Source organism: Pinus tabuliformis, chromosome J (assembly GCF_031772625.1).
Source record: "Pinus tabuliformis cultivar Carrire ecotype Pingquan chromosome J, CPIR1, whole genome shotgun sequence".
Taxonomy (NCBI): domain Eukaryota; kingdom Viridiplantae; phylum Streptophyta; class Pinopsida; order Pinales; family Pinaceae; genus Pinus; species Pinus tabuliformis.
The window spans coordinates 42496840-42522865 of NC_142295.1; the positions used below are offsets into that span (position 1 = coordinate 42496840).

A 26026-nucleotide genomic window follows, 5' to 3' on the forward strand; every position below is an offset into this window, starting at 1 on the left:
AATTTTTGAGTATAGAATGAATCTGTTTAAGCCTCTAAAAAGTTATAAGCTTTACGGGTATTTTACGCTTTGGTCTTGGTTTCATTGACTATCCTTTGCAACTCTCAGCCCTCAAGGGCATCAAATTCTAAAGCAAACATCTATCATTATTGGGCAGCGATTATTGGTTTGGTTGTTACAAGACTACAAGATCTCTTGGCCTTGCTGTAGAAAAAGAATGAAGTCTTTTGGAGCTCTAAACCTTGTATTTTCTATGAATTTCCAGCTTATTGAAAGGGTTTGAACTCTTACGCCTTCTTGTTATAGAACTATTGCACTCATATTCTTGTGATGAAGGACCAACGAAGAATAGTGTAAAGCCTGGTATGACAATTTGAATTCAGTGCAGCTTGGACCAGCGAAGATTTGATTGAAGAAGTTTGAAAGTTAAAATTATTATCTGAAGGCAGGCCTCGTCATCCACTTTCGGCCATATTTAGATGGACTGAGGGTTGCTTTTCCCTTGCAGAAAATCTAATGTTGCATTTAATACTATACCGCTTCAAGAATATCTTATCACTGAAGTTAAAATAACTCTGCAGCTTGCGGCCTTGAAAGTCTCTAATGTCTAGCAGACTTGAATGTCTTCATTTATGAAATGTGCGGAGTTTGTTGAGACCTAGATTGTTAGAGTGGAGGTTTCGGAAGATCTATATATATACTTGTTACAGTGCCTAACAAAATGAAGCCGACCTTGGTTGAGGCCAACTTTACTATCATTTAAGCAGCAGTCAAAAATTGACTCATTACAGTGACAGTATAGAGAAGAATATTGTATGGAAGTTGGTCAAATCAAATGCTCTTAAAACTAACAAGGTATGTTTTGTAGTAGTTTTTGTTTTTGAATATTTAATTCCCTTCTCCTTCAATAAGACAAGAGGATTGAGGACAGATTGGTGAAGGTTTTGTGTATTGATGCCATGAAAAGGCAAGGGTTTCTCAAGAACAGAGATGCCACATATATATTGATGATGTCTAGTTACAGTAATTAAGGAATAATCAAGTTGTATTGGTACAGTAAGCAAGGTTTCACAGTTGCATTTGAGCATAGCCTTGTCACAATGTTCTTGTAGTAGTACACTATAACTCTGTAGCTGGAACAATCACTTCACCTTTGATACAGTGTTTTAGCATTCAAGTGCAGTGATATCAAATACTCATATATTGTACTGATCATTATCAAATACACAATTTCAGTGATATCATCATAGCATCAAATTTAAGGTCTTCAACAGTAACGTAGCTTCATCATCTTATTTTTATATGGATTGTAATTGGTGCTTGCTGGTTGCACACTGATCATTTGCTGCACATTTATAAAGGATATTGCTAGTGGGTATTACTTTTCTGCATTGAGTAGTAGTTGTGATCAGTTTTTAAGGTGTAATTCTGACATTGAAGAAAAAAATGGCCAGAATCAATGAAGTATTAGAGTTCCTCAAAACTCTGATATTGTCTACCACTCATGATACATTAAAAATTAGCAAAGTTTCTCTCACAGACATTCAGGTCTGTCTACAAAATCACAAAAGAAAATTGATTTTTTGCAGCTTGAATCTCAGCTACTGCAAGAAGAATTAAAATAAAGGAGTCATTCTGAACATGTTTCTGTTTAGAACATTGAGACTGCAACCCATCAGAAGCAAGTCAATAATGTTACAGTTGGTTCAATATTAGTACCTAATAAAGCAGTAGTTGTACATGCAAATGCAGAAACTCAGTCTGCACTTCCCAAGCCCATCATCAAACCTTGGGAACAGCTTGTCCACAACAAACACAGAACTGGTCTCGGATATGAGAAGGACTTGTCCTTTCATATTCCAGACTACTCAAAGCCCATTCAGTTTCAGAGTGTTGGATTCCTTCATGACATTTCACCTTCAGCTATTCCAGATTCTACTCCTCTTCCACAACAACAACCACAGATTGTTAAATGCCAACACTGTGACCGAGTTGGCCATTTGAAAGATCACTATTTTGATCTTCATCCATGTAAGCACTGTCATAAAACCACCCATTCTTCACACAGATGCTTCAGAAACAAACGTCCTGCAAGAACAAAGATTCATCTTGGATGGATCGCTTCTTGGCAATGGGCATCAACAACTAAGAAGATATTTCAGTCACATGTCAGAACTTGTTCCAGAGTATTGAACAGTCTTGCAGTTGAGTTTTCTCCATCATCTCACCTTGTATCTAACAGGGGGGGAAATGATGGCCATCTACAAGCTTCAAAGCCACATCAAGCAAACTTGAGCCACAACCTGCCACACCAGTTTCAGAGTTGTAGCCAAAAACAAAGATGCCCCTGAGCATGCCTTCTGTTGGTAATCTGGGACACTTCCTCTAGCAGAAGGCTTCAGCGTCTTGCTAGTTTCGGAAGAATTCCAAGAACAAAATTGAGAACACTTCCTCTAGCAGAAGACTTCATCTTATCGCCAGTTTTGGAAGAGTTCCAGGGATTGCATTAAGCATTCCAGAGTTGTTGGTCATCCTTAAACCATCACAGGTTGAGACTTCCCTTTTCAGGTTGAAGTTCTCCCTTTTATGCGGGGTGAGACCTCCCTTTCATGGTTGAATGTTTCCCTCTTCAAAACAATAGGAGCACTTCTTCTAGCAGAAAACTTCAGCTTCTTGCCAGTTTTGGAAGAGTTCCGGGAACTGCACTAAGCCTTCCAGTGTTGGTGGTCATCCTTAAACCACCGCCCTTTATACCAACATTTTAGAGAGCACATTCAGCGTAGTGTTGCCATGCATTTTTGCACATTTTGTATTACAACGCTCTTCTTGGACTCATACATAACCCTTCGGATTAAGGGGGGAATGTTGGGCGCCTAATCCTCAATGGGTTAGTGTGGAAGCCGAATAGAGAAAAGATGTCCAAGAGACCTTCGGATGTGAAACCAACGGTCAAACCATGTACTATACATATATATCTCTTGTTAATAAAAATGTATTCTCATGTTTTATCTTTCAGATTATATTGCTGCCCATGTGTGTTTAACAGATTTGAGGTGGTTTTGTTTTAGTAATCACGGTGCAACCCCACCTTAAGAACAGCAAAAAGAAAAAACGAAATTGATCATGTAAAGCCATCAATGATTCTCACCATCGAAATATTAAAGGCATAATTTAAATTTAAAAAAATATATATATATTTTTAAAATATCGAAGAATAAATTTAAATGGCATAAAGTTAGCCCTTCAATGTGTCTTGATTATTTTTTTTTGACGTAACGAGTGAACGCCTACTTTTTACCGATTACCACGAAGGTGGTGTGGTTTTCTCTCCATTTACACATATAGTAGCTAGTGATAACTCTCTGGTTAATTTGACCCCTAAAATACAATGGATTTTCCAACCCTAATGAAAAAAAAAATCCCACTCACTGTTGCCCGATCCGGCAAAACAGAATCGTTTTCATTTAATAAAAATATATTTAACAATAAAATAAAAATAGTGATAGAGTTGGTGTGGACTTTGAGGTGCAAAATACGCTGAAACGGGCGACTCCACTTTAAAGAGTACAACACTTACGTAAAGGATGACGATAGTTAAAAGCCCCTGGTAGGGTCGGGCAAAGAGAATGCATTTCTTAAGTGAAAAATCACGATACTAGAAGCCCGGTCAATAAAGTTATATATAATTTTTATTGTTGGTTCATTTAAAAACTGAAAAATCATAACGTTTGCCGGTGGGAAACTTGACAAACAACTTCATATCGAAATAGCATCATGAAATTTAGAATTGCGCTTTGGTCTCAGCGCTTTGATTTATCGTTGTCCACGTAAATCTACTCCATATACGACAGGCATTTTTCTCATCAGGTCCAGCGCAAGGGGAAAATGCAAAGGACGTATGTGCTCCATGGGACCAGGGTTTAAGAGTATTTAATTTTGAAAACGCATGACGAAAACGAAACCTGCATTCTTCCACTTTGGTTGAAAGGGTTGACTCTGTCAAGTTCGTCCGCGCGGCTCAACAACCAGTCCGAGTACGCGTGTTCAACCACACCTCCTTTAAAACTTTCCGGTATAATACACCCCGGATTTCTGATATAGCGGAAATTGATGCGAGCCTGTTTAGCCTAACCATGGCTTCTGGAAAGTCTTTCTTGGACTGGTACTGCAGACCCGAGGCGAACAGCGCCTGGACAACCCTCGCACAAAGTGCCTTAGGCGCTTACACGCCCTGCGCCACTGAAACGCTGGTGGTTTCTGTGTCGAATTTGTTTCTCTGGTGTTTACTTTGTTACAGGATTTATCTCATCAAGAAGGTTTTCAAGGTTTTTTCCGTCAAGAGGTTTCGGTTACAATCCCGCTATTATAACTATGGATTGGCTCTGCTCGCTGCTTATAACACGGCCGAGCCGCTCTATCGGGCCGTCATGGGGTTATCGATTGTTAATCTGGCCGGAAAGGCATCGCTTCCGCCCTTTGAGGTGCGTAGTTTTTGTGTTAATGAATTTATTATTGCGCCGCTGCTGAAAAATTCTGTAAATTTAATAGTCATTACAGTACAATGAAGCGGAAATTTCAGGTTACTCTTCCTTTCGTGTCAATGACAGATTCAGAGGATTTTGTTTTTGTTTTCAAGTCCAATGTTTTCTGAAAATAACATTAAGTTTATATTGAATTAGCCTTAATGTTGGCTGAAATAATTATTTGTCTATCTGTAGAATGTTGCACTATGATTGTGCGAGATTATAGCCTGAATTTTCCGTGACACAATTTTTATCCCTCAATGTTCCCACCCTCAAATTTGAATTAAACAAAAACAAAAGCCACACAAATCAACCATACATTTACAACTGAACAAAAACTAAATTTTAAAATGGTTCTTACCATAAATTACTTAAGTGGAAACTAGTCCTTTCATTAGTTATTATCGTAAATTTAATCCGGAACTTCCCCTTTTAGCGATGATTCCCGTAAATTTAAGCGAAAGCTCATCCTTTTAGTGGTTATTGGTCAATCTGAAACTTGTCCTTTCTATAATCTCTTGTCAAAAGTAATGCTCTAAGAGATTAACCTGGTGTTGCTCTAAATGTTGGGAAATTTGTGGCATAAAGCTTAAGTTCACCACATACTTGAAAGCCATTACCGAGAAGATTATTTCAACAAGAAAATATTTTCGCAGCTCCTTGCCACCAAAAAGTTCAACGTATTTTGATACCGTATAAATTTAGTGATTCGGAGGTGTTAAAATTAAATTTGAACTTTGAATAGGCCAATCAAACGATCTTCAGCAAATTGATGATTTGAGTCCAGAAGTATTGAGCAGATTAGTGAATTGTTGTATCCATTATGAATTTTTTTTATTTTTTTTTAATCGAGAGGAACAGGTAATTAAACCTTCAATGTCTTGTTTCTACGCTACTTCATTTTAACGTTCGCGACCAACTGACCTACACCACTAAGACATAAGACATTAGAATCGTAGATAGAACTCAGTTCTCTGAATTATCCATTTTGAACTTTTGTTACATAGATTGATGCATAGATTTCCGCACGTTATCACGGATTGCATCGGAGTTTGAAAAGGTGTCTTTGTAAGTTGATTTTGGAAAAAGCTTTGAGGTAGATTCTTCTGTATGGTATGAGCTTTGTCGCCGTTGTTAGTGAAAAGCAATGACAACACGTTTCCTTTGACCATGCGGGTGATTGAAATAGTGCCCAGAGTGGTGTAAATATTAGTTTACATATAATAATCATGGTTACTGTTGTAGGTGAAAAAGAAATACAAATGACAAGACGTTTCCTTTGACCATAGGGGGTGATTGAACAAGTGTCGGAGTGATGTAAAGATTAGGTTAAATGGGTTGGAAGGTGAAAAAGAAATAGAAATGACAACACGTTTCCTTTCACCATAGGGGGTGATTGGGTGATTCACTTTCCTTTCACCATAGGGGGTGATTGGGTGATTCAACTACAGTAGAGAGTGATGTAAATATTAGTGTATATATAGGGGGTGATTGGGTGATTCAACTACAGTAGAGAGTGATGTAAATATTAGTGTATATATAATAATCATTATTTTTTTTGAATCTAGAGAGTTATCTTTAACAATCCAGGAGAGTTATCCTTAACAGACCCAGGATCAAATTTAATTGGCTGCATAATAGCAGGAAACTTATGCCTTAACAATCTAATTGGTTGCACAATAGCAGGAAACTTATGCCTTAACAATAGGAGACAGACCCAGGATTCCAGGAGAGTTATCCTTAACAGACCCAGGATCAAATTTAATTGGCTGCATAATAGCAGGAAACTTATGCCTTAACAATCTAATTGGTTGCACAATAGCAGGAAACTTATGCCTTAACAATAGGAGACAGACCCAGGATCAAATCTAATACCTTAACAATAGGAGACAGACCCAGGATCAAATCTGGATCAAATCTAATTGGCAAATCTAATACCTTAACAATAGGAGACAGACCCAGGATCAAATCTGGATCAAATCTAATTGGCTGCATAATAGCAGGAAACTTATGCCTTAACAATCTAATTGGCTGCACAATAGCAGGAAACTTATGCCTTAACAATAGGAGACAGACCCAGGATCAAATCTAATACCTTAACAATAGGAGACAGACCCAGGATCAAATCTAATTGGCTGCACAATAGCAGGAAACTTATGCCTTAACAATAGGAGACAAACCCAGGATCAAATCTAATACCTTAACAATAGGAAACAGACCCAGGATCAAATCTGGATCAAATCTAATTGGCAAATCTAATACCTTAACAATAGGAGACAGACCCAGGATCAAATCTGGATCAAATCTAATTGGTTGCATAATAGCAGGAAACTTATGCCTTAACAATCTAATTGGCTGCACTCCCGGATGCGGGTGACACGACAGCTAACCATGACGAGCCACATGACATACATGTGCCGCCATAGTTGTAAGGAAGGCATTCAATGCCTGTTCGCCGCCATGGAATATATGGCAAGGCATATTGCAGGTTGGCATTCATTGCCTCATTCAAGTCGCAGGCTCGACTGCATCAAGCAGTTAAGGTGTCCGGGGTTCGAGGTCTCGTTGCAATGGCTAGAAAAGATGATGAAGGGGCTCAGCAAATGCTGCTCCATGCTCATCGTCTGGCATCCTGCGGTCTGGACGTCGCCTGGTCTTCGGCTCTCCGGGATTCAACACCTGACATTCCTCGCCTGGTCTTCGGCTCTCTGCCTAAGGTATATCATTTCAAATTTGAGGGGCCTCTGTGTCAATTACGCCTCTGGATCCTTACCTGTTGCCCGCTCGCCTCTTTGTCATTTCCGCCTCCCCACCCCGCTCTGCTCTTCACCCTCGACGCTCAGGCAAAAATGGTCAGGCCTCGACAGCGTTTACTCAGCCGTCAAGGCTCTGCACGCGGAGGGTCCTCTCAGCCTTCTGTGGAAGCTCCTCACCCCCATTGTTGTTGCTGCTGTTGCCATCGTTCTTCTACAGCCAATCCTATTCAACCTAGGAAATTCTTGGACTCTAGCAGCCCTGATCCTGACTCAGTGCCTTCGCCAGCCTTCGGTTCAGCCATTTTTACCTTCAACAGCTCGATTGACAGGCCCCGTATCAACGCCCATGTCTCGGTATTATTTCTGGAGGAAGCTCCATCCGACAACGAAGATCTCCGCGGCAAGGGGAAGCAACAGGGTGAAAGGCCAGAATTTGACCAGGCCATGCCTGGAAAGGAAGCAGAACAGACTCCCGGCCTTCCCCAGCCTTGGGAGGCGTCCACGTCCAAGAAAGACGACGTCAAATTGGACCCCCTCCCTTCAGCGGAGGAATTGGGAGAATTCGGGTGGTGCCCGATCGTCGAAGAGCAGCCGGAGGAGTAGCTGGTCCTCTGTGCAGCATTACCCTCTCCAGCATCACTCAGGTTCTGTTTCGGCTTTCGGCTCTCGGTTTATGTCTTGTTTAGGGCATGTTTGTGTCTTGTTTTCTGAAGCCCTTGCGTGGGAAAATGTTGTTGGCTATCTGCTGCCCCTGGGCGGGCTTTCTAGTTTGAAATTTTTGCTCTTTTTTGAAGTACACGGAACCCCTGCGTGGGATGTTTTGGCTAGTTTGAAAAGGTTGCTCTGTTTTGAAGAAACTGGAACCCCTGCGTGGGATGTTTTGGCTAGTTATGGCACCTCTGCGAAGGTGGCTCTTTTGATATCTTACAGTCTAGAGGGCCAAAGTCGGGCCTCTGGGGATGAAACTCCATGGTTGTAATGTTACTACTGTTTCTGTATATAATAGATTAGTTTTTTTAGCGAGAAAAAAAAAACAATCTAATTGGCTGCACAATAGCAGGAAACTAATGCCTTAACAATAGGAGACAGACCCAGGATCAAATCTAATACCTTAACAATATTGTGCAGGACACTTATGCCTTAACAATAGGAGACAGAAACTTATGCCTTAACAATCTAATTGGCTGCACAATAGCAGGACACTTATGCCTTAACAATAGGAGACAAAAACTTATGCCTTAACAATCTAATTGGCTGCACAATAGCAGGAAACTTATGCCTTAACAATAGGAGACCTTAACAATAGGAGACAGACCCAGGATCAAATCTAATACCTTAACAATATTGTGCAGGACACTTATGCCTTAACGAGTACATTCATAAGCAACAATATGTTCATCTCCCTGCAAATTTGTTATGGCGAGAGGCATAAAATCTTCGAGGATTTCTTGCCTATTTTTCCTACTAGATTATTCTTATATAATCGCCAAAAGATCCCATTACACATTACGTATTTGCATTGCATTCAAAAGAAAACTAGGTAACTAACTAGTCAGCATCATTTGGCGTCTGTTGTCTAGTTTCGTCCATCTTTGTTGCCTCATCTTCTGCTGACGATCTAACGTCCTCCAGTTCTAACTATGTGACTAAATGTTGAATATCCGGATGAGCCACATTATCCTAAGCAGGGTCGTCCTGAGCGCCACTGCCCTACTCATTGTTGCCATCCTCCCCAAGCCCAAATGCATGCCTCAAGATTGAGACGACCGTTGTTTCCACCTTTTCCCTTGAGCTTTCAACCCTACGGTCCAAATTCTCAATTTTTGTCATGACTACGTTCGAGGCAACCTGCACTATTTCCATATCCTTCCGCAAACTTTCTAACTGACTCATCACTAGTGAAAAATGGAACCTAGCTTCAGAGATAATTTTCCCTCTTATGCGTGATATCATTTGCTCAATTTTGTGCTTGAAAGCTCCAGAAGAATTCTTAGGTGAGTCTCCTACACGGTTTCTAGATGCAGAAGCCATTCCTTTGAGTCTAACAGGATGAGTGACTAACCATAGGGTAAAGGCCTTGATCATCCATCTCCTTATAGCTGTGATCAACTCCAAGTTGATAGTCCCGAATGTTGCTTCAAGATCAATGTCTCTCGTTGATGCTCCTCCTAAAAATTGATTTTTTTCCATATCTTCCTTCTCTGAGGAAAATTCCTGCACGAATGGTCGGTGATCTTCCTCCTCAAATTGTGAGTGAATAAGTTCTTCACTTCCCCTTCGCATTAAATCATGGCACTTGCCTTCTAGCTGTCCTTCAAGCTTAACTGCAATTATCCACCTGGGGGATGATGTATTAGTCTTGTCTTCTATCCTTTTATGGTATGTTGTCTGATCCAAGTAGTTAATACCACATTTATTCCTTCGGACGTTTGTCTCACCCTGCATTAAGTTGCTCCTGCAATTCGAGGTGATGCATTTATTTCGGATCATGGCACTAGACATTTAGTTAAAGGACCTTGCTCCAGCGTGACGACCTTGTTGGCTCGTTCATCTACCATTTTATTGAATTCCCTTTTTATATGAAACAATTATATAGTTTCACATTTATCTAGTGTAAGAAATATTCTTTGCATGGTTGGACTTTGATCACAATCCTGGTTTTTAGGTCACCTAATGCATTTTTGTATAGTTATAAGGGAGTCGGCAAAAACTGATAAATGAGTGATTCCATCGTTAAGAGCCAGTCTCAATCCTTGCCATAAGCCAAGTTCTTCCACCCTGTTATTTGTGACTTCTCCCAACCCATGCATATTTTTTCCAATTTTTTCCGTCGAGGCATAGAATTACCCTTCCCGCTCCAACTTCCTCCTTAAAATTAAATTATTATTATTCAAATATTAAACTTTATTTTTATTTATAATTAAAAAACAAAATAAATAATTAAAAATTTAAAACCAAATAAATAAATTTAAAAAACCTAATAGCGTTAATTAGGGGATTCTTTGATTCGTTCTAGAAGTTGAATATTTTTCTACATATTAAAGATTCATTCATGGGAGAGGCATCCAACACGAAAGCTAGTTTCGAGAGGAATTAGCCTAGAGAGGTTTCTTCGAGGGTTTTGATCTGGGAGTTTGTTTGTTTTATTATTATTATTAATTTTATAAGTTTGTTTATTGTGTTGAGAGGTGTTTTTTAGTTTAATATGGAAAAAATGTTGTAATTTGATACGATCAAATTACAACAAGTTAAAATTAAGTAAAAAGATTAATGTAATGTAAACATTTTAATTCTCTCAAAATAAAACTAATTCTATAAAAATTAAATTAAATAAAACATGACTCATCGTATTGAGAACTCATGGTATTATGTGGAATATTGCCTATATAAAGGGGGATTAAACCAACATAGATTCATCTTAACTCCAATTTTACAAAGCTCTGAGAGATCAAATCTATTTTCACTATAAACCAACATAAATCCATCTTAAATACAGATCTAACATGAGCCGAGAGGGATCCAATTTCTTCACATGCAAGTTTTTTTATGAACCAACATTATTTAAATATTTTGTATAGTAATTTTATTTTTATTTTTATTTTTAAATTTTTAAAAATTTTTATTTGGTCGACATGAGAAAAATTTCAACTTTGACGACAGATGAACAGGGTTACACATGATACTGAGCTATAGAATAAGCCTATCAGCTCAAAGAAATTTGCATCTCAAGAGAGCGTTGAGAAGGATCAAATCTCTTTTCACGATAAAAGAGATTTGCAGCTCAAGAGATTTGATCCCTCTTGGCCGTTGATAGACTGAAGTTAATATGGATCTAGGTTGGTATATATATAGTAGTAGTTTATCCGTAGAGGTTTTTACAATATATTTTCTGATTTACTTTACTCAAAATTTAATAGAGATTTGTTGGGATCAAAGTTTAAGTTATGAACTCTCCAAAATGCTAGTGTTCCAGGGGTTTTCAAGGTGTTGAATCCATATATATAGTCAAAACTTATTTTTAAACAACAAAAATCAAAATTTGACAAAAAAAAGCTTAATTCTAGCCAAAATCTTCAAAACCTGTAATATTTAAACAATGCATACATAAATATATATATATGAAATCTCTCACCCAATCTTATATATATGTGGGGTTTCGCGAAAAATTATATAATATGAAATCTTGATTTTTTGGGAAATTAGATTTAAAAGAAAATAAAAATTAAAAAATTAAATTAAACAACGAAAGAAGTTTTCTCATTAGAAGACATTGATTTTGGGGTTAATCGCTTGGCTAATGGGAAAGCTAAGGACATTGAAGGTTTCCAGGCGAAAATCTAAAAAATTGGAGGTCTTGTCCTCATCCCCCACATTCACAAGCTTTTCAATCAAGTGGTCAAGCAAGGGTTCCCTAAACCATGGACTCAAAGCCTCATTATCCGTATTTTTAAAAGTGGGGATACAAATAACCCCTCTAATTATCAGACAATTATGATCAGCCCTCTCCTAGCCAAGTTATATGGTATTATTTTGGAAAGGAAGTTGAGCATATGGCTTGAAAGTGAAGGTAAGCGGGCTAAAGGCCAAGCGGGTTTTAGAAAGCAGCACTCAACAACAGACCACCTCGTTACACTTAGGATCATTGTGGAGGAATGTCGCAATGATAAATCCAATCTCTTTTGTTGCTTTGTGGACTTTAGAAAGGCTTTCGATACGGTTCCTAGAAATAACCTTTAAAACAGATTAGAAGAGCTAAAGGTTCCTTTTGAGTTGAGAGCTGTTGCTATAAGGTTATATGAGAATGTAATTGCCAAGTTAAAGAGCAATGAGGGGTGGTCGAAAGATATTAAGTGTAATATTGGAGTTAAACAAGGTTGGCCCCTCTCCCCTACCCTATTTAGCATTTACATCGACAAGCTAGAAGGTTGTTTAGAGGAAGCGGGATGTGCTGGCACGATCTTAGCTGGGATAGTCATCATCCTTCTTCTCTATGCTGACGATATTGTTCTTCTCGCAAGGTGCCCATCTGATCTTGATAAGCAACTTATACTTCTTAAGGATTTCTGCTCTACCATGGGTGTGATTGTTAACACTGATAAAACAAAAGTTATGATTGTCAAATCCAAGAAGGAAACTTACGCTAATTTTATGTATGACAATAGTAACTTGGAGGAAGTGTCTTCCTACAAGTACCTAGGAATTGATATTCATCACAAGCTCAACTGGAACTATAACATTGAGAAAAGGATTAATGGGGGATGGAAAGCTTATTTTGGTCTTGAAAATAATTGTAAAATGGAAAACCTCGTAATGTGGGATAGAAAGAAGTTCCTCTTTGAAACTTTAATCACTCTGGTTATCTTATATGGATGTGAGGTTTGGGGTTGTAGCATCTCTAGAGAATCCTAGAGAAAGATTGAGCAAATCCAGAAGCGTTTTATAACGTATAACCTCAAAATTAAAAGCAACATACCCTATCATATTCTCCTTATAGGAGTGGGTCTTTCCCCTATCGAGAGCCTAGCTATGACCAAGTTTCTGTTGTACAAGCACAAACTCAATAACATAGGAGATCATAGACTTCCTAAGCTAGCTTTAAATTCCAGCCAAAACCACCTAAGGCTGAAACGAGGTTGGTATAAAGACACCAGGTTCTGGTTAAACCATTGGGAGATCAACGAGAATGTTGCATTGCAAAACATTAATAACATTAAAAATATTGTTACTTCTAAGTTCAAAGAAAAAATGTGGTGTGAGAAAGATTTAGCAACTAAAAGAAAATTAAGATATTATATGGAGGTCATCAACCCCACCCTAGAAGATCAAAAGTATCTCTTTGTTTTAACTAGCTCAAAGAAGAAAATTAATATAGCCAAGTTTAGAACGAATTCTCATGAGCTCCATAGTGAAACGGGTCGTTGGGTAGTTCCTAAAACACCATGGATGGAAAGGTTCTGCCATCTCTGTGAGAATACAAACATCGAGGATGAAAATCACTTCCTCCTAGAGTGCCCCGTGTACAACCACATTAGATCTCAGTTTCAAAACCTTTGTTGCAATACTGACCTTCCTAGCCTTTTCGTTGTCAAAATTACAGTGAGCTCGGGAGGTTTCTTTCCAAGCTTTTTGAGCATAGAAATAAAATCTTAAATCAAACTAAATAATTTGTTTCTTTAGGTCCAATAGACCAAAGTTTGGTCTCATTGGACGTTAACCATCATCATCATTATATATAACTATAACTTAAATTTAAGTTACGTAATTTATATAATTTAAATATTTTGATATTTATTTAATATATAAAAATCTATTTATATGTTTTAAATCTTAATTTTTTTTTTGATGAAATATCAAATAAGTTAAAGCGTAAAATCATTAAGTATACGTTGTATTTGAACAAATATATTGGTTATCCGTTGATTTTTTTGGATGAGGACCATAAGTGTAAATGTTAAAAATAGATGAAATATTTTAATTAAATAATAGATTTAATATATATCATATATGTAATAAATATATTTTTATTAGGATTTAAAATGTTTTTTTGTTTATGTGATTTATAGATTTTTGAAGTTGGTGATTATTATGTTTATGGAATATTTGTACAGGTAAATTTATAAAATGGATTACTTTTCGTCGATTTAATCATCACTATGTCCATAGAATATAGAATATTTGTACTAGGCAGATCCATATAAAGAGATCACTTCCTATCGACTCGATCATAACTACATTCATGGAATATTTATACCGGGCAGATCCACTCAAAGGGATCATTTCTCGTCAATCACGGAACTTGACCTCGTCAAGAGAATCAAACCCATGGCCTCTTAATGACAAAAATACGTTAACTACAAGGACTTGACCAATTGAGCTAACCCTCAATGCTACTTTAAAATGTTTTTTTTTTATAAAAGTGTCAAATAATTATTAATATTATTATTTAAAATAATATATATATATATATGTGTGTGTGTGTGTGTGTGTGTGAAGTTGTTTTAGTTATCCAGATATTACATTAGGCTTGACCTATGGCTTGAGAAATCGTGACGCAGGGGCATCTAAGCCGTCAAAATCACTCAAGGATCTCGATATTGATGTTCAATCTAAGCTTGTTCCGGGGTATAGTATCATGATGTTCAATCTAAGCTTGTTCCGGGGTCTAGTATGAGACTTTTTTCCCTCCTTTGAACATCTCAAACAGGATAAGCTCTTTCTTATTTGAAATTTCTTCATCATGGGGCTCAATCATCTCTCTTTTAGTTTTCTCTGGCAATTGGCTTCCTGTAGGTAAGCTTTCAGTAGGAAGGTTTTCAGCAGGGGGGTTTTCAGCAGGAGGGTTCTTAGTATGAGGGTTTTCAATAGGAGGATTTTCAGTAGGAGGAGGAGGGGTTTGCTGCGCTTTTCTGAGCCTGTCACTCCTTTTAGCATAAACTTTAGGCATTTGAGGAATAGGGGGAGAGGTCTTCTCTACCTTCTTTTGACTTCTAGTTCACAGAGTAGAAGCTCCTTGAGACGAGGTTCTAGTCTCAGGGATCTTTACCTGTTTGGTCTCTTTAGCGACACTTAACATGCTAAAGACGACATGTGCTATATGAAAAGAAATGTGTGAACGACACTTGCGATATGCGAATGACAATGAAAATGACACATGTTTGAGTGAAGATAACATGAAAACGACACTAATTAAAGTGAAAGCAAGAAAAAGCGATAGTTGAAAACATGAAAATGACACTCGCAAAAACGAAGGTGTGCAAAAACGACAGTTTGAAAAGCCCATCAAAATAGAAGTACAAACGCAGTCAAAATTGAGAGATTGTGAACGACAATGCACATTGACTGTCAACATGAATTGAATATTACACAGACACTATCTTGATGGACTGTGTTAGGCCTATTCAAGCTTTGTGCGAAGGAATGCACTCATGAATTCATTACGGACTAAGCATGTGTGAGTAGGTGACTTCGACACTTACAATCCAAGAAGGAAGCTCAAAGACTTAACTGAGCATCAATCGACCAAGAAGTGACTATGGAACGATCGGTCACGAGATTCTCAGTAGGCTCCAATATTCAAGTATAGGCAAAATTTTGGAGGGTGTTTGTCGCAGCAACAACATGTTATTAGTTTATGTTATATATTGAGCCGCTAGGAGGAGTTCTATTCTTTAGCATTATCTTGTTCCATAGCTAAAAAAGAAACATTTGAGAGTGGTATTTTGTGAGCATAATAGAGAAGGAGGACTTTGCAGTAGTTATTCAAGCTATAGTATATATATATCTATATATATATATATATATATATATATATAAGCTCCATAGTAAGTTCCCATTCCTTTGTATGTGCATTTTACAAGTAAAGTAAAGAGAGTTGAGCATAAGCTTCACCTTCTAATTGGGTTTTATCTTATATTAAGTTTCCTAAGATAAATTTTGTGCTCATTTGTGTGGATGGTATGTATTTTATGTCTATTATTTCATTTTCATATTTTTTATTTTTATTTTTTAAATGCAAATCATAAATTAAAGATAGCAAATCTATTTTGTTTGTTTGTTTGTTTGTTAGATAATGTGAGTCTTGAGATCACTGACACACCTAACCTGTGGCTTGAGTAGCCATGGCCTAGGGGCATCTAAGCCATCAAAATCACTTGAAGATCACACTTGGTCTGAGCCACACAAACCCTTAGCATGGCTAATTTTTTGCCTACAAGATTTTGAACCGGTAATCTTTTCACCACAGAGTGCCTTAACAAAACATCCTTTCACCATCTATTCTATGTCTTGTAGGCTAAGTCACATGGTTCAGGTTTGAAAATGATTATGTTTGGTTCGAGTTCGAATTTCTTGATGAGGATCGCCATTAGGTTTGTCTATATATACACACACACACACACACACACACACACACACATATTAACTTTAAAATGAAATATAGGATAAAATAGTAAGATATCAACATCAATAACATAAAAAAAATGCTATCACGAACATGGAAATTGCAAAGATAGATTACAAGCTTGCGCTGTGGCATGAGGTTATGAGTTGTGATCTATGGACTTGGTCAATGGCTACGAGGTTTGATGAGATTCACTAAACCTCAATTTTTTTTTAAGGTTCCCCAAAATTCAAACCTCAAGATTGAAGTTTGATGAACCTTATGACATAACTTGTAGGCAATGAATCTAAAATATATAAAAATGAAACTTACATAATTTAAAATTTTAAAATATTACATTATAAGATTCGAGTTGCCTTTAGTGAGACTTTTTGAAAGTTTTCTGGTGGGTTTTTTTGATCTAATTTCTCTAAAATCAAGCAGGAATTTATTGAAATCACAAGCTTGATGGGTAACCCCTACACAATCAAAGTTCTCTAGGGGCTTTTGAAGGTGCTGAATCCATATATACAGTCAAAAAACCAATTTGAATAACACAAATCAAGATTTCACCTCAAAATTTTCTATGGAATTCCAACACCTAAAAATCCAAAAAATCACACTAAAAACAACTCCTATAAAATTTACTATAACAAAAACTTTTCTATTAAATATTTATAAATAAATAATTTTCCTAAAACCAAACTAACATCTTCATTACTTTCCAACATTAACTGCACCAATTAAAAAAAATTAAAATTCATTAAAATAGTGAAATGAAATTGAGAAATACCGAAAATTGATCTTAAAATATTGATTTGGAATATGCTTCGGCTAGTTTTTAGGGCTTTTATGGAATGCATTTCATCCAACTACTTACTAATCTTCGAATCTGATTCAGCTGGTTCTTACTAATATTTGAACCTGATTCGCGGCTTCACTTTGCTTAGATTGGCTACTTTAGACTTCGGTGTAATGCATTTACTTCCTAATATTTGCCTATCAAAATTTGACGCTTCGCAATTTATATACGGTCCTCAAAATTCCACGACCCTACGGAGATGTGACTACAGTGATAGATCGAAATGAATTATGACATCGATACGCCCAATTATGTAAGGAATATGTGATCAGTGGGACCGAGGGACGAAAATATTTATTTTTTGGACAGTATCGTGGAGCTGACTTGACTCGAGCAGATGCTCCTCCCGGCTCAGCCTCCGAGTCCTGACTGAGTACGCGGGTCAGAGTTGAGTGTCAAAGCATTCCTCCTTCAAAAATTCTAACTATAAATATCTCTGTGGCCAGACGCTTTCTGGATATAGCGGGAATTGATGCGAGCTCGTTCTACCCAACAATGGTTTCTGGAACCCCTTTTCTGGAGTGGTACTGCAGGCCTGATGCGAACGGAGCCTGGATAACCTTAGTAAAAAGTGCTTTCGGCGGTTACACGCCCTGTGCCACTGAAACCATCGTGGTTTCTCTGTCGCATTTGGTTCTTTGGTGCTTAATTTGTTACAGGATTTATCTCATCCGGAAGGATTTGTCCATCAAGAGGTTTTGCCTGCAATCCCGCTATTATAACTATGGATTGGCTCTGGTCGCAGCCTATAATACGGCCGAGCCGTTGTTTAGGGCCGTCATGGGGCTATCTGTTGTTAATCTGGACGGGCCGGCGTCGCTTCCTCCCTTCGAGGTGCGTATTTCTTGTGTTAACGGGTTTATTCTGGCAGTGTTGCTGAAATTGCAGTAAATTTATGCAGAAACTCGGCCGTTTACTGGCTGTTACTGAGTTCTGGTGGAAACTGGTCCTTTTCGTTGTTATTACTGAATTCAGGTGGAATCTTGTCTTTTTGGTGTTTATTACGGGAAATTTATATCGAAACTCGTCCTTTTTCGTGGCTATCGCCTAATTTTAAGCGAAAACTTGTAATGCCATGGTTATTATCGTAAAATTTGAGCGGAACTGGTCGAGCTCGTCCTTTTCGTGGTGATTACCTTAAATTTAAGCGGAAAATCGTCCTTATAGCTGTTATTGCTGCAAATTTAAGCGGAAACTCATCTTTTTAGTGGTTACTGTTGCAAATTCAAAAGGAAACTCGTCCTTTAAGTTTTAGTGATTACTCTTGCAAATTCAAGCGAAAATTCGTCCTTTAAGTTTTAGTGATTACTCTTGCAAATTCAAGCGAAAATTCATCATTTTAGTTGTTGCTGTTGCAAATTAAAGAGAAAACTCGTTATAGAAGTGGGCTTCTTGATAAAATATTTCTATTTTTCTTTAAGAAATAGTCCCTTTTATGCTACAGAAATTGCCGAATTATGCTCCTCCTCTTGATGATAAAATACCGCCGGGATTTTGTCTTATGCTGCTTCAAGGTCAAAGTATTTCAAGCAGGATGCTTGTTATGCAACTGTTAAACATTATAATGGATAATGTGATTATTTGCTTATCTATCTTTCGTATTGTATGTTGATGGTGAATGCACTCTTGTGTAATATATTTAATTCCTAGAATAATTATAGCTTAGTCAGCCTTAATTGTTTCAGGGATTACCCCTTGGCTTTGCTAGGAGTTAGCCTAGACAGAGGAGTTGAGATTTGAGTGACAACTACTCAACTCGAGACTTGCCCCCAAGCCCACACTTAGTGAATTAAATATTTTTTCCACAGTAGCCCGTGGATTAGGCAGCAACAGGCTCTAAGATATATGACCTAAAGAGCTCATAGAACATTTGGAACTGTAGTATTAGAACAATCAGTTTCACTAATTTAGTAGTGCTACATTATAACCTTAATTTGATCCATTATGTCGGAGTTAAAATTAAGAAATCCCTAAATCAGTATTTACTTGCAAACTCATGCTGATAACCCCTCAAAAAGTTGTAATTGTTTGGTGCAAAGTTATCAGTATTATTGGATAATGTTTAATTTGGGAAAGGAGTTTTGTAATGGCCAAGAACATAAAATATCCATCTAAATAATTTTTCAAGAAAAATCAGCAGATAAGTGTATTGCTGTTGTTTAGTTCTTTTCATTTGACTATTATTCACAATTATCTGTTCACTACTTGAAAACTCCCACTTGCTTTAACAAATTTTTCTTCGGCTGCCAAAGAAAAAGGGAAAAGAGGGAAGTTTAAATAGGGAATATTTTCTTTAAATCGTCTTTGTCTAATAATTTTATTGAGATCAATCTATCACTTTTTCAAAAAAGATGTTTTGAACTTTATCCAAATTCCCAAATTAATTGTTTTATAAGAAATTTTTGATTCAAATCCTTGTTTTGGAAAATGACAATAATCTGGTATTTGACTGAGTGGTTGGGTTTTATCAGCCTCCCACAGTTTTATGCTTGATGAAATATGTTTCAGGGTTCAGCACGCTGATGCAAAATCTAGTTTGAAGAGTGAATAGGCTTATGATCTGTTTCATTAACTAACAGGATTTTCCTGTATTTTATTGAAAATAAATCATGGCACTTGTAATTACTGTGCAGGTTGTAACTTTGCTAATCGAGAGTATCACTTGGTGCACTATGCTGGCATTGCTCTTTATCGAAACCAAAATTTATATAAGGGAATTTAGATGGTATATTCGGTTTGGAGTTATTTATGTTCTTGTTGGGGATGCTACATTGCTGAGACTTGTACTCACTGTCAAAGATTACTGTGACAAGTAAGAGCTCTCTCGCATTTTAGACTTCTAACTTCTAGTCCAATTCTAAAGGGTCAGTATCCATGTTGGTCAAGGAATATTCCTCTCATGGTTCTGTTAAATTTGATTTCATGAGTAATGTTTTATGGATCATTAAAATTAATTACAAATAGTGAAACACAATTACTGTAATTTTAAAACCAGTCAAACAAATAGAAAATATGTGAAAATTCAATGTTATATATTAACTTTCAGTCTATATTTTCAAAGTAAATATAGTTTCCTATTTGCAGATCTCTATGGATGGAACTTACAAAGTGCTAGTAGATATTGCCAAAGTGAAATAGTGAGATCGTTGAGCTATTTTGCTTATGATTCCCTTCATTTCAACTGTGGGTGGCTTTGTTAATCAAGGCGTCTCGATGACAGGCATATTTTATGCCACAGTTAATCATATAGGTGTAGTACATAACTGTAGGAAATGTGAAAATCCCCTTTGCACATGTGCATCATGTTCAGCAATGGCAAGTGCCATCACTCAAATAATTTGAGGCTCTTTTGGAAATGAATATGTTGATAATTGTGTTGGAAATATTAAGAGGGGGTGAATCGGTATTTCACTTCAACTAGTTAGTTAAAAACTTTCAAGGGCATTAATATCAAATCAAAACATAGATCAATAACACATCACAAGAACAATACACAAAATTTTTTAGGTGGAAACCCTTTCAGAAGAAAAACCACCTAACACTTTTCTAATAATTTACGAGTACAAAATTTCTCAGCCTCAACTGAATGGGAAGCTCCAACTTCCTAGTACTCTAGAAAAAACATTCAATTTATCTGGAGGCTCCAACTCCTGAAAGGATGCTCCAACACCCTGCTTTTACCAGCTTCAACTAAAAGGACGCTCAAATTCCATGGTTTTATCAGTTCCAACTGAAAGGATGCTCCAACACCTTGCAAGCTCCAACTTGCCCTAGCACCACCCTGCCACCCTGATATATATAAAGGAGAAATAATTGTGGGCTCCTGTACCAGGGATAATGACCCACTTTCAATGATATTTAATGAAACTACTTACTATTGATGTATGCTTTAGATGTACAATGGTGTGCCAAAACTACAACTGCCAAACTTTAGAACAGCTTGTATATTGCTTTAGGGCTCCTAACAAATTCTCTCCTCAACAACTACTTAAACTGAACAATTTACATAACAAGTCTCATACCTCAAGTTTGCTGATCATAAGTGTGCCACTGATTACCAAGTGTTCTGTCCTAAAGATGCCCTTTGCCACTGATTACCAAGTGATCTGTCCGGCCCTTTCCTTTTGTCAAAGTTATGCCTCTGATTGATGCTATTGATGATTTGACCTTTAACATAGGCCTTATACAGGTCTGCTTTGACCCCATTGAGTTTTCAGTTCAATGATCTTCCTCAACCTTGACTTCAGATCTTATCTTGAATTTCCACTGCTGTAGACAAAGCTCCTTTTTATTGTTTTCAATGGCTGTCAAGAGAAGGCTTCAATACTAAATCATATCAATATTCTGTTGAGAAATCGGGAGGCTTGTAAATTAGATTAAATTTCTCTTTCTTTGATAATTGCTTGTGAAAGTTGTTGGTTTCTTATTAATTTTATTATGTTCTTCTTCATCAAACAATTATCAAATGTAAAAACATGAAGATCACAAGAACACAAAGAACACAAGATATAGGCTCCAAGCCAAGGCAAAACCCCTCCAAGGGAAAAACCTAGAAAAATTCTCCTCTTATAAAAGCGGATCAAAGTGAGATATCCAAGACCCATGACCACAGAAAGACTCCAACCCTTTAGATGCCAAGTCAAACCCTCCTTCTGCACAACAAATCCATCAACAGTAAGAGACCAACAACATGTACAACATCAGAAACTAATCCTTCAATAAGAGATGTGTCAACGCAAAACTACCACAAATCCAATCCCATCTTCTTTTAATCAACTTCAGACTTCGAAGTTCCTTTATTTTGCAAAATTTTAGAACATATTATGCCAATTGTGTGTCCAAATGAGCTCAACTCTTCTTCTATTTATACTGTCCAGAGGGGTTCGAATAAACATGTCTTCTGGGGCAAAGCCGACTTGACAGGTAGGGCCGACTTGGCATCTAGAGGCAATTTTGACCCAAATTACAATTTGAAACATTTTTTATTTTTATTTTTTTCTTTTCTTTACAATAGGTCCAAATAGGTCCAAATAGGACTTTGACTCTTTGACTCAATAAATCCTAGAAGCATGAAGAACATGCCTATCTAATAAAGTAATAATTTGTCTTGAGCATGAAACCCATGTTTGAAAAATAAAATTTATTTTTCTTCTTTTTCTTTTTACATGAAATACATAATGATATTAGTACAATGACAATTATGAAGACCGAACCTAGTTACATTTTTCAACACTCCCTCTTAACTAGGGAGGTATTCATAATTATACAACAAGGTACAAGGATACTCAGATTAAAATATTCTCATAAGAAGACTCGGATTGATAAACCATCTCAAGCATCAACACCATGACCAACATTGTCAACATAGCAATATAGCAAGGCCTTGACTAACAAGCTTTATCTCTCCACTAGATTAGAGCACAATGTTGGGTAGGCATGACTATAGACACCATCATCATGCCTCACAAGGCAGATACCCCATCTAGATATTCACTAGGTATGTCCTTAAGACTATTCTTATCTTGGATTTCTAATTCTCAAAGAATATTGGTCCTTTTCGACCACTCTTATCTTGGAGACCTAGTCTAATCCTCAAGAGTGTTGGTCCATGGGACTACTTCCTATCTTGGATTCCAAATCCTTAAGGACTATTGGTCCCAGATGCTTATCCAGTCCTCCATTCTTCCTACCAGTGCCTTCACTAAGACTTACAACTAGTAGTCTTGGTCTAGTGCATGACACATGGAGAATATGGTGTCCCTCATCACTCCGTCTCAATCAGGGAGACTTAACCATAAGCTTCATTTTGTTTCATTTGTCAGCTACATGTTTTGTCGTGGAGATCTTTGAGTAGTAGTTATAGGACTTCTCGTGTCATCATATCGTTCCTGAGCTTTGACCTTCTTGGATGTCAAACAATTCACGGACTCTAATTCTTTCACACACTATCTTCATGATAGGGTTTCTCGACTCCTAGCAACATCACATCATATCAAGCTTCGACCTTTCTGGATCTTTGTTAGTCATCATATAATTTTGTCATCAAATGGTTCATTTATCATCTTCAAGGAGCCAAACTTTATTACAACTGCTAGCACATGCGTTCAGAGTTTTTCCTCGTAATTTTTCAAAGAGTCAAATCAACTTTCCAATATCAATTCTGCCTTCATGCTCTTCAACTCTTGATTATTAATCTGGAACGAACCAATCAACAAGTTTCAATATTGTAATCATCAGGATCTTTACAACTTCCTCTCCTCATTTCCATCTAAAAGTCTTGACTCTTCTTTGATGCACACATCAAACTGTTCCTTCCTTTTTGTGAAAATTCCTTGAAATGCAACAACTGGAAATTTATTCTTCTAACTAATTAATTATGCAGTTTATTTGCTACAACAAACAATGAACAAATCACACTGCAATTTTTCACAATTAAATTACGCTACGAAAAATAAATTGGAACTGAGAAAAGAGATGCACACACACAATAAAAATGACACCAATATTTTTGGAGAAAAGTTTCCAGAAAAACCCAACTGGGAAAACCGGTGCAGCAGATGAGGGTTTATTTTATTATATGTAGCAACGAAATCTAAGTAAAATATCTGGATGCCCAAACTGGCAATCCTCAGCAAAATAATTTGGCCAAAATATTAGTGAGACAATTTGTCTCACTTGACATTGATCCTAGCTCCAAATATGGTTATGTCTGGGCCACTCGAAAGCCCCTGTGTTAGCCTCTGCGTAGGATAAACTCGTACTACTTGTGGAATTGCACTGATGCTATTGTTCTGCCCAACTCAGCCTCCGAAAATGACTCGCTTAGCCTTCTGGAAATTTTCCCCGCGACCAACATATGAATCCACCTCCTCCCCAGCGAAATTGAATTGCCCTCTGAAGCTGCCTGCGTAAGCCTTGCGTAGCCTCATCGAGGAATAAGTCGACCCTCTTGCCGCTCACTCTTTGGCACTGGAAATCCACTGAAAATCGCTCTCTTTTCCCTCTTGCCTTTGCGTCCCTTCTGGCTCGAACTCTTCTTCCCTGCTCGACCTTTGCAGCTAGATAGCTCGATCTACAAAGTAACTCGCTCTCCTGATGTGTCTATCTCCATCCCCATTATCTTGCTCCTATAATCTCTCGTTGGCTCACCAAAGACCATGATTAAGTTGTTATCAACAACTAATATCATCTCAAACTCAATTCGTGTGAGTTTCTAGAGCATTCTCACCTTTCTTTAATTAATTATTATTAATTAACTAATTTTTCTAAGTTAGACTTAGGAAAAGTTTAAATGATGGTTAATTAATTTAATTAAGAAGTTTCACAAACTTATCTCACAAAACCTTTTTTAGGCTTTGAAGATCTCCTGTTCTTAGCTTCTTTGACACAAATCAAGACTAGAACACCTGTCTGATGCTACAAAAACTAACACTCCCTCTTAGCGAGGAAGGTGTTCTACTGTCTTCACTTGTAACGTCTTCCCTCACAATGATGGTGTTTGACATTTGTGACGACCTATCACTGCCCACCAAGCTATTGTGCATACTTTGATTCATTTGCCAATTCTGTAGCTGAACCACCTTGCATCCGCATTGTTGTTGACACTGCATTGTGCCATCCTACACGACTGCCAACTTTGCTTTGCGCTGCAACTAATCTCATGTTGCTACTGCTATTGCAATTGAGAACCAAACTATGGATCCACTTTGTCTCCAGACTGGCTCTGCAACTGTCTCTTGAGTCTCTGACTGCAACTAGTATTTGCACTGTCTACTGAGTAACTGTCTGCGCCCTGACTGGTTTTGTGTCCCTTAATAACTAACTGCTACTAGTCTCTGCAACTGTCTCTCAAGATCTGACTACGCCATCAGACACTGGTCCTGCTGCCGCTGAAAAGGGTTCTCCACTATACCCATTTGTTCTCTGAAATAGACAAACTTAGCTCTCCCTAGAGCTTTCGTGAGTATATCTGCAACCTGCTCTTTTGTGGGAACATGCTGTAGCTGAACTGCTCCACGCTGCACACAATCTCTGATGAAGTGATATTAGATGTCTATGTGTTTCGACCTATCATGAAACATTGGATTCTCAGAGAGCCTGATGCAACTCTGATTATCACAGTAGATATTGGTCGCCTCCAACCTCTGACTGAACAAGCTCACTAAAAACTTCCGATGCCATATAGCTTCACACATAGCCGTGCTAGTTGCCATATACTCTACTTCTGCAGAGCTAAGTGCCACGAACTTCTGCTTCATTTTGCCCCAAGACACAACCCTTGATCCAACGTTGAAGCAACACTTGAATGTGCTCTTCCGATCCACTGAACTGCCTACCCAATCTGCATCTGTGAAACCACATAACGTGATACCATCACCTCAAGTATATCTCAACCCATACTTGATCGTGTCGCGCAAATACTTTAGAATTTGACTCGTTGCTATCCAATGCACTCTATTCGGTCCCACCATAAAATGACTTAGAGTGTTGAAGACAAAGCAGATATCTGGCCTTAGTATTGATTAGATACATGAGGGAACCGATAAACTATCTATACAAGGTTGGGCCAACGTCCTCGTCCTCTGATGCATCTATCTTCCTCCAGTTCGTAATCATAGGCATGGACATTGGTCTACAGTCTTGCATCATGAATCTCTTCAAGATTTCTGTAGCATATCTCCCTTGACCATGGAAGATCTCTGCATCCTTCTGCCATACTTCCAGGACTAGAAAGTAATGCATCAAGCCCAAATCCTTCATATCAAATTCTGTTGCCAGGTTCCTCTTCCAGTCCTCTATTAACCTTGATGATCCAATCAAGAAAAGGTCATCCACATATAACACTAGGATGAGTGGCTCATCCTCTACCATCAAATAGTAAAGGTTGGGGTCTACGTCATTCCTGACAAATCCCATCTGCTGCAAGTAGCTGTCAATTTGACCATCCCATGTCCCAGGAGCTTGCTTGAGCCCGTATAGAGCTTTCTTCAGCTTGCACACATGTGTG

At 37.6% G+C, this 26026-nt stretch overlaps 1 protein-coding gene across 2 annotated transcripts in view; it reads left to right on the forward strand.

Annotated features, from left to right (window-relative positions):
* LOC149225390 (ABC transporter C family member 2-like) overlaps nucleotides 1-26026 on the forward strand; it is a 500427-nt gene that overhangs the window by 78365 nt on the left and 396036 nt on the right. Inside the window, exons 1-2 of one of the 2 annotated variants that reach the window (XM_089377079.1) lie at nucleotides 17334-17853; nucleotides 19653-19831. In XM_089377079.1, coding sequence (XP_089233205.1) covers nucleotides 17515-17853; nucleotides 19653-19831 — 518 coding nt within the window. In that variant the 5' untranslated portion in view covers nucleotides 17334-17514. Of the gene's footprint in view, nucleotides 1-17333; nucleotides 17854-19652; nucleotides 19832-26026 lie in introns of those variants that run through there. The other variant, XM_089377078.1, reaches the window with a different exon arrangement.